The sequence below is a fragment of the Diadema antillarum genome, unplaced genomic scaffold (assembly GCF_040938485.1).
Source record: "Diadema antillarum isolate AM-2024a unplaced genomic scaffold, OU_Dant_1.0 seq00001502_RagTag, whole genome shotgun sequence".
NCBI classification, from domain to species: Eukaryota; Metazoa; Echinodermata; class Echinoidea; order Diadematoida; family Diadematidae; genus Diadema; species Diadema antillarum.
Genome location: NW_027272236.1, coordinates 514973 through 525008, shown reverse-complemented (window position 1 = coordinate 525008; position 10036 = coordinate 514973). Strand labels below are relative to the sequence as shown.

The 10036-nt window shown below is 40.0% G+C and overlaps 1 protein-coding gene and 1 non-coding gene across 2 annotated transcripts; one reads left to right on the top strand and one right to left on the bottom strand.

The window, feature by feature from the left end:
• Positions 1-805: 805 nt before the first annotated feature.
• LOC139710120 (stromelysin-1-like) lies at positions 806-8912 on the bottom strand. Its single transcript, XM_071622054.1, has 7 exons — positions 8542-8912; positions 7192-7493; positions 6032-6199; positions 4725-4825; positions 3350-3494; positions 2241-2498; positions 806-915 (listed from the first exon to the last, which is right to left on the bottom strand). Exons 1-7 carry the CDS (start codon positions 8910-8912, stop codon positions 806-808), a joined length of 1455 nt encoding a protein of 484 aa, XP_071478155.1.
• On the top strand, positions 4065-4136 carry Trnag-ucc (transfer RNA glycine (anticodon UCC)). Its single transcript has one exon. It is a non-coding gene; the product is annotated as a tRNA-Gly (tRNA).
• Positions 8913-10036: the final 1124 nt, after the last annotated feature.

Genomic DNA, 10036 nt, shown 5'->3' with positions numbered 1-10036 from the left:
ATTCAACGCCCAAGTTGAGCAGGTTGTTCATAAGGAAAAATTAATTGGTGTAATTACAAAACTAATAACATTACTACAGGTGACGACAGTTCAAACGGACAGACTATCCATGGTATACGTCTTGCTGATTCAAACAATAGAGGACGGAGAGCTGTACAATGATCTCGCTTCTTCAGTGCTGTGAGGTAAGTTGACCGAACTTTCTCGAATCCTTTTGTCTTGCCCCTCGCTTTTCTTGCCGTATCTTAGCAATCAGGTGGGTGATTTCAAGTTCGATACAGCCATCCTTTAAAGTGCTGGTGTAAGCCCTATCTCAACTCTAGAACAAGCGATAATCCGATAATCCCGAACGAACACTCTAGACATATAGCCACATTAATATGAGCCTGGGAGCAAAATCAATATCCTCATATTTTGGAGAAGGGATCAAATTTGTGGCATTTCAATCCGTCTTCCCCATCATGATTGTGTCTAAAGATAAGCAGTCATATCTACATTTTTTTCTTCATATTTGACTGGATCCAAGCACCACGATTTTTTTTTTCGTCGTGCATTTCCAACGCGATCCCAAGGACTTCAATTTGTGTTGTGGAGATGACACTATTGTGTTGGGGATCGATAATGTGTGCGGTACCGTTTGCCATAAATTTCACCGTCGATGTCGGAGCTCGATAACGAACACCAGCACTAGCATCGAACTTGACATCACCCGGTGTGTCATGAATGAAGTCCCAGACATCGGAGGCCACACAGTTCCGTATAATAATTATTACATTTTATTGCCGAATCATCGCGGGGTCAGCGGTTAACATCCAATGAAGTCCTCGCCGAAGTACCTCGGATACCCCGGATCAGCATTGCGGTGAACAGAACTATACCGCTGGTACTTCTTCCGTTGTAAAAAGTAAGTGTTTTCTGAAAAAAACAGAGATGAATAGTAACGAAAGTTAGCATGCTATGGAGTGACTATCTGTTTCATGGCAGGGAAAATGAAAAAAAAAAGTTTATTAATTGGTGAAAATCAGTCTTGAAATGATTTGTTGTAGTCATAAAAGCACCATATTTGACATAAGATAAGGCTCTAGGGTTGCAAACAGAAGGTCTGCGGTTCCTGCCGAATCCCTTTATCCTTTGACATGATCATGATTGCCAACAATGCGTGTCTTTTTACTTGCATGGCGGAATGAGACTACACCTTATTGAGAGTTCCTATGGGCACAGGTGACCCCAAAGTAGTAGGCACCTACTACTAAGTATTCATTGAAGGGCGCAGCCCCGAAATAGACAGTATATATTTATATTGCGGATCAAAAAAATCATCATCCAGTGATTGGTTGAAAGAGTTTCACGTGATTATAGGTATTTTCAGCTTTGTCAGAATGTTGGTATGTTTGACACTTCATGAAGTATTAAAATGACGTCACTTCTATGACGACATTTTGCAAAATAGTATACTACATGACTGTGTACTAGTACATGTATTTGCAAAATGATGTCACAAAAGAATTCTGAAATTGTCCGCAGCTTTGTACCATCACTCTGTAAAATGTAACAATTTTGAAAAGAATTGTGACATCACGAAGCAATTCTGACATTGCGCACTGCGTCGTATCGTCGTTCTGTAAAATCTAACAAACCAATTGTGATGTCACAAAGCAATTTTGACATTGCGCACCGCTTCGCTGAGTCACTCTGTGAAATGTAACATTTTAACAAAACAATTGTGACGTCACAAAGCAATTCTGACATTGCGCATTGGTTCGTACCGTCACTCTGTGAAATGTAACAATTTCGAAGAAAAAATAAAAAACATCACAAAGTAGTTCTGACCACAGAGTATAGTATGGTTACTGTAGCTTCTATACTCATTGGTCCCTTCACAACATCGCATCCGAGACGCGACTTCTTGCCTCGCATTTTCCCCTATTTCTCCTTCTTTTGTTTAACTGTTTTGATCCAAAATATAAAACAACTAAACTTTTATTTCAAAGTGGCTACTTAAGGCAGGTGACCGCTATTGACAGGTGGCCGCTAAGCAGGTTTGACTTTAGTATAATCATGGAGTGTCAAACACGCCAAGCAATCTGAAATGGAGATGATGCATTCTTTATCAGAAATATAGTGTAGAATACTTATGTATAAAAAAAAAATAATTTCGATGGATACAATGGAGTAGTAAGGAAGAGATGGTTTTTATAATAAGGAGTGGACGAATATAGAGTGAGATCTGAGATGCATACTGTCTTTATACTGGAAGACTGCGTCTACTGGCGTCTGTATTCCCATAAAGACGTCCTTGGTGAAAGTTGGAAATCCTGCATCCACCTGCTGTCTTCGCTCGTCGTACCGCCACACGTATGATGAGCGGAAGAAGTACGTCTTGTTGTACTGCTTGAAGTGTAGAATGGCGTTCACGTGACCTGGCATGTTGCGAGTGCGCACTGAACGAGGGTAACCCGGAAGGAGCTTTTTTCCTTTGTACATCCAATGCATATGGCCTGATAGCAATAAGATAAAGAAAAAAAAATCTTGTTGAATATATATATATGCATATCATGAATACATGATACATGTACTACACTGTGTTTAATTATGAAGAGCTTGCGTGCAAAAACAGATAAACATCACTTTCACTTTCTTTTTTTTTTATTTGTAAGGTAATCATCAAATAGAGAAAACTTATATCTTTTCAATGATTAACTGCACTGGTCACATAACAAAAATATTTTTGAAGATATCAAAGTTATCACACTTAATATTTTGATTATATTCCTTGTTTTTCAGCAGCTTCAATCTCAAATATATTGATAAGACTGGATATCTCTATTTAGCATTCAAATTCATATAAAAACTTAAGTGAGAGCTGTAAAAAGTATTGTCAACCATTTTTCTTTTCATAATCACCACACTAATTTCATTGCTTGATACGTACGGTTTTTCAGTTCCTCCATATTGCATTTAGGCCTAATAAGACACATCATCACATTGCTGTTTGTATTTAAGACTTGAAACTTGTAACAAACGTATGTATCAATACCAACTCATAGACGTAGTTATTATACCTTTCACAGATATGAAACAGACAGAAGCCACTTTGCATCATGGTAGAGATTGCATCAAAACTAGACAACACAGGAGATTTTGATAACTTTTTGACATAATTGGTTATTTCACCAGAATAATGATTATCATAATGATTGGTCGAAAGTGCTTGAGCAGGTGGCACATAATGTCAACTTAGCTCAGAAGATGTTATCAGCACACTGTTTTTGCACAAAAAATTGGATAAAATCAATAATATCTTTATGCTTGTTGCTGCCATCATAACTTAGCTATCTTACATTGTTACCTTTTAGAGCTATAATGTGACCATCTTTCCGTTGATATATTCCATCAATTTTGCGAGGAAGTCTTGGAAACCTGCGCTTTGTTTTCTCGCCGTGAGCTGGAGAAAGCAGTTTCCCTGTTTTCTTTATCCGCCAGAATCGTCGATCCTAAGCAAGGTTGACATAAAGAGTAACGGTAGTCAGCACCACTCAGGTGCGGATCCAGGAATGCCGTAAAGGGGACGCGCCTTTACAAAATTAAAGGGGGGCGCACGCCCCCCCCCCCTTTATCTTTTTATTTCTCTTGTTTTAGCAAAAAAAATAAAAATAAATAAAGAGGGGGCGCCAGTGCCGTATAATACGGCAATGGGGGGCGCGCTCCCGGTGCGCCCCCTCTTGTGTCATTCAATGAACACTGACCGAGTTGGGCTTGGTCACAGAACTCTTAAGAGTTCTGTGGGCTTGGTGGGCTTAAAGGTAATGGCGCCCTCTACGTCAAAATTTAGTACTAAAATTTAACTGCTGTCTCAGCGGCTTATTCATGTAACAAGGCTTCGTGTGACACAGTGCAGTAAATGTACATTTATGTCTTCTAGTGCAAATTGTGGAACTTCTGCAGAATACCATCTGCAACAGAGCCCAAGTACTCGACTAGGAACAAAGACTAACCCAAATTCCGAACGCACAATAACCTCCAATCTATATATACCATTTTAACACCCCCGCTTTCATCCAAGAGCGTTGGTGGTATAGTGGTTAGCATAGTTGCCTTCCAAGCAATTGACCCGGGTTCGATTCCCGGCCAACGCAGCTTGTTTTGCTTTTTCTTTTTTAGATGTTTTTCACCTTTTGAGATCAATAGAACAGTCAATCGCATATCGTTATCACCATGGAGTACTATTTTGCAATTACCTAATTTTATTTACTATATTACTACAAACTGCGGAGATGAACAGGACTTCAGTAAATACAAGCGTGTGTCACGAGTGGACAAATCATTATATTCCCGCAAAACTCTGTAATGTTGCGAGACCAGTACTTTATCGAAGAAGATCCGGACAAAAATACACCCAAATATAATTTTAAAAAGCACGACAGCATTGTTCAAATTGCAATTACTTTCACTTTGGTGAAACACACACACAAAAGAAACAATTAAATCATTTCATTAAAAGATGTGTGTATAATTTTTCAGAATGATTTGAATAAACGTTCACATATAAATTATCCATCATTAAGTATAATCAATATTACTATCGCGAATTTCCCTCTGTTGCGGTGCTGCTTGTCAAGCTTGTTTGGTCATGTTTTTGTCAATTCTATCTTTACCGTCATTACCATTTCTATGCTTTGTTTCGATTATTTTTTCCAAACTTTGATGGATTTATGAACTCCTACCTTAAAAACGTTCAATACACCGTCTATGACATCTGCCGCGTCAAATGCCTTGTTGCATTCAGCCCTGGGATTCCCTCTGTACTGTGGGCCGTCAGGGTCCCCTGTTTAACGATCAACGGAAGTAATTAATACACGTTCACTGAAGACAGAGTACGGAAATCACTTTAGCTGATGTTTATTTATTTACACCAGTATTTAGAATACTTGCCATTAGCCTGTCAGGGCCCCATTTCATAAAAGAGTCGACATGATAGCAACTCTTGCTGGAGTGGCAGTTGTTATGTTAACAACAAGAATCCAGCTTCCCGATTGGCTTTTGCTAATTGGGAAGTTGCCATTTCAGCAAGAGTTGCCATCTTAACATCTTTTATGAAATGGGCCCTGGTGTAAAAAAAGGGGAAAAATACATGTATATATATATATATATATATATAACACAGACACAGACACATGCACACACACACACACACACACACATATATGACCGAGGTGACGCTAATGATGCAATACAGCAAATATTTCTATATCAAAGGGACCAATGATAACAATAACGGCAACACGAATAGGTCATAATAATAATGATGATGTCAATGATAACAATAACGGCAACACGAATAGGTCATAATAATAATGATGATGTCAATGATAACTGATTGTTTGTTTTTTCCAATACCCTTGTATTATGCTTGTTTTTGTTTGTTTGTCTATTGTTTGGAGATTCACTAACCTTGTAGGCCTGTTGCCTTGCAAATGCCGAGTAAATAAAAGCAATATTGATAGTACTGATAATAATAACAATAATAATAATAATAATGATAATAATAATAATAATAATAGTAATAATACCGATAATAATAATAATAAAAACAATGTTGATAGCACGGATGATGATGGTGATGATGATGAAATAACAAATTGTCAAAATGAATACAATGCCAGTGACGCAAGTACATGTATCTATTCCTCAGGTTTGTTTGGGTTTTTTTAATACCGATCACTTATTCGAAGTATCTTCTCCTCCCACTTTTTATTATAGAGGGTATGGTGATGAAGAGTTTTCTCCGTTTGATGATCGAGCTTTGCCTCTAATAAAAATATTTGGGTAATTAGGCCCTATATACCCTGTTGATCAGGAAAATTTGCATAAAAACAAAACTTAATATGATTCCATAATGATGATAATGCTGATGACAATAATGGCAAACAGAGATGACGAGGGTCATATAAATATTCCTCATCATCATTATCATGGGATCATACACACTCCATGACGAGCAGAAATAATGATACAAATTATATCCCCTTACCATATAGTACTTGAATGGCCCGGATGTCGTCCTCGCCAAGCTTGAATTCGTGGTCGTCACCTTTGAACCCTGAGTAATCGGGAACCATGATGGATCCCATTTTAAACGAGTGCTCCAAGCCGAGGCTGTGCCCCAGCTCGTGTGCCGCTACTTTGTACAGATTATACCCTGAAGAGGGAAACAGAGGTCAAGAGCATAATTCTCGAAAATCAGAAACGTGCAGGTAAGAGGCTATAGAATCCGACGAAACAAATTACTAGAGGGAAGGAAACTATAGAGTACCTGGGTGAGAAAAGGGTAAATAGATAGAAAGACAGAAAGTGATTGAAAGAGAGTGTGTAGCGGGATAGGCACTGCATTTCCTAACGACCGATCATACATTATGATTATTATTAATGATCCGACTAAAACTTATACATTGTGTGTTTGGCATATCGAAGTGAAATTCCACACGATGATCTATCAGTTATCTATCAGATCTATCTGACAAAATAACATTCGAAAGTAACTTGAGTTGAGTTGAGTTTATTAACAACATACATGTGAATATGATAACATGATAACATGAAATTCCACAGTGTAAGATACAATAACATGAAATTTTTATGAGAATACAATGATTTTGTACAAGGTTCTTACAGCTTTGCAAGCATGATTTTACATACTTATATATCTACCTTACATAAGAATACATGTGTTATAACAGATTTAGTTTCGTTGTGATACATTTATCACTGAAAAGGCAAAGAGAATGAATAAGTATGTAATGTATATGCATAGATAGAGGTTCTGAAAAAATAATCGAAAAAAAACAGAAGCTAATGTTGTTAAAGGGGGAACCAAAAGTTAGCACAAGTGCTAGTCGAGAATGGTTCTCCCATTATAGCTACATGTATATTTAAGCTGCTTATTGCAATGTCTACTCTTTTAAAGTAACTGTACTATAGAAGTACATTAAACTAAACACTGAAATTTCTTTTCATCACTAAACTTCTTTTAACAAGTGATTTTTTAGGTTTCTTCGAAATGAAGATCTTGTTCTTTCCTCTTGAACATTAAGATTTTTGGGCAAACTATTCACAATTTATATTCGTAGGAACAGAGTGTGAAGAGGTTCTGCGAACAATGGTCCCGACCACAGTGACAATCCGGATCCTGACCTGAATCGCCATCATAGGAGAACAACTCCGAGTCGTCGAAGTGAACGTCTCCATCGAGGTCACCGAAGTGGCCGTTGGGGAGGTAGGCGTGGGCGATGGTGCCGTCGGGCCCGTCGAACGGATACGGGTCTCCGTGGCGGTACTTGGAGAAGCTGACGTAGATGTCGGCTTTCTCCTCGTCGTAGTCGTCCAGCATTCGGAAGTTCAAGGGTGTGACGTCACTCCACAGCTGCAGCGCCCTCGAGACCGAATCCTGGACCTTTCTCCGCGGGATCCACACGCTCGTCGGATAGCTCAGTACGCTGTTGTGTTTTGTAGTATCAAAAAACAAAACAAAGCAATGACTTAGATGCAAAAATTGCTTTCCTCTTGCATTCAACGGGTGTAGAATATGATGTTCGAATCATATTTACTCTACTTTTTTTTAATTTAATTTCTCACCGTATGCTTTGCATTATCTATTACCTTTTATTGGATGGAAATAAAGTAAATTGAATGAGTCAATTCAAATATCATATCGTTTATACATATAACCCAGGTCGTCCAGGTTTGAGTGAGGCTAACAAAACCTCGGCGTGAGCCCGCAATGAGCATGCGTCACATCTGCGGAGTGCCGCGCATGTCTTCACATTCGCTCATCACTCTGTGAACCACACACTCTGCGGATTAATGGTTTCTCAGGACACATTTGAGTTATTAGATCAAAACAGTCGAACGAGGGCTTATGATCTTAACAAGCCGTCATATTCACGGCAGTTTGGTGCCTCGTCAACGTTGAGAAGCATTCCCTTTCCTTTGTAATGCACTTATGTCAGGGTACTTCAAAGTAGTATACGATTACGGGAGGATAAAGTTGTAATTCTACTTCATTGAAAATCATAAGGTAATACATTTCTCAATGCTTGATTTCTTGTATATTCATAAAAATATCATACAAATCTTCTCATAATCCCGTCTTATCTCGGTGACTGCCATTGACCTACCGACTACGATATTTTCTAATGCAGAGCATGATGCTGGCGCCAGTGAGATCCGAAGGCCTCTTTAGAAGTCTGCAGTTAAGCATCGCGCTTATCGGAGGAAAGGGGCGGCGCACCCTTGCAAGCTTGGTCCCGTTATTGACATGCCATTCGACGTCTGATGCATTTCGATTTCTACGTCTGGTCCGTCTGTATCCCTCCCCCCCCCCCCCCGCCCCGCCCCCCCCCCCTCTCTCTCTCTATCTCTCTCCCTCTCTTTCCTCTCTACTCTCTTTCTCTCACCCTAAAACGCAACTCCTCTGTCCTATTCCGCTCTAGCTTTGCATGTTCTATAAATTACCCCTTTTTACCTCATGTTGTTACAGCTTACCTATAAGTTATCATTTTCTTATTCCACCGGTCCCCTGCTATTGCATATCTCTTGGGTCGACGTCTCCTACCCCGCCGCCTCCCGCCACGCCCACCCGTGTCGTCCACCACCTCGTCCTCTTCCTCCAGAACCTCGTTGATTTCAGGATCAGACATACCACAGCGAGGTCGCCGCATCGCTTCGATGGTCTCATCGTCCAGTCTTCCCGTGGTCGGGACACGGAGGTAGCGCTGAAGCTGAGCCAGCTTTGACATCACACGCTCTTTCGGCGGCGTGATCGTGTACTGCTGCGACGGCCGCCTATCGCCGCCCAGAGACGAGACGAGCTGACTTGGAGGTGTAAGCTCCTTGAGGTAGCCGTATTTTGACATAAATTCCTGCAAGGGTGTATAAGGACATAAGTGCACAAACGCATTGAATTCAAAGTATGACTTGTATGAACAACACGACTGGGACTCTTGTCTATTTCTACTTCTTTTTCCAAAGATATTTCTTTTTTTTTTTTCATCAAAGCGTGAACAGCTGAGTAGCAAACGACCACATCAGCAACACATGGTTCGAAGAACTGCACAAAATAGACAAAAAACAAAGTCCACGACCGCAAATTTCTGTAACAGCGTGGCACAAGTTATAGTGATGGCGATGATGGCTACAGAGTGTCTGAGGAGAGCGGCGTCATGTAGGGGAAATAAATGTTTGGAGATAACAAGTTTGAGCATAACAAACTGCTCGTGGCTGGCACTAATGTATAACCACCACATTGTCTACTTGGTCAAATATTAACCGTATTCATCGTTATACACACATAATTAAAGAGATACAAAAGAGACACAGCTGCAGCATAGCAAAAAGAAGAGTGCAGATACACAGATAAATCATAAAAAATTTGAAAGTAGGCACTCTCCAACCGGAACTGACACAAATATTTTAAGATGGATCTTGCTCTCATTACATACTTTTATCATCATTCTCTTCCCCTCAATTTGTTCGAAGGAGCAATAAGAAAGGGGGTTAAAAGAAACCAGGTCTGACCACTCTCCATCATTTTAAAATCTTTCAAAGTTTGTGTTTACATCACGTAGACCACCAAGTCTCCCCCACCTTGAACTTACGACCCGCATTCGCGACATATGACCCGCTTCGCGAGTATGCCTCAAGTTCAAGTAGCAGCCCAAGGCATGCCGGTAGGATGAAATCTGCGCTTTTTACTCCTTTATGAAGTTAACAGTCCCTCTTCACAGCTTCTCCTGCTCACACGCGAAGTGAACACAGCGGGATCGCTCGCATGAGTTTAAGGACAACTCCGTCGGGTTTGGCTAATTGAATTCTTTAACGCGTTTGCCCCCTAACGAGCGAACGTGCCACGGAAGGGAGGGATGTGACGGCTGTGTATTTTACATGTTCATTCCTCATAAATTGGTGGTAATGCGTAGAATTGCACGATCATACTCTATCGAAACTTGTCTCAATGAAGTTACATCGATGTTCTTTGCAG

Excerpts from the sequence above, each read along its gene's own strand:
- LOC139710120 (XM_071622054.1), bottom strand. The coding sequence starts at position 8,912 with ATGTCAAAATACGGCTACCTCAAGGAGCTTACACCTCCAAGTCAGCTC. Across the intron at positions 4,826-6,031 it reads GGCCATTCAAGTACTATATG|GGGACCCTGACGGCCCACAG; the intron begins GTAAGGGGATAT and ends ATCGTTAAACAG. Across the intron at positions 3,495-4,724 it reads GTGTATTGAACGTTTTTAAG|GATCGACGATTCTGGCGGAT; the intron begins GTAGGAGTTCAT and ends AACCTTGCTTAG.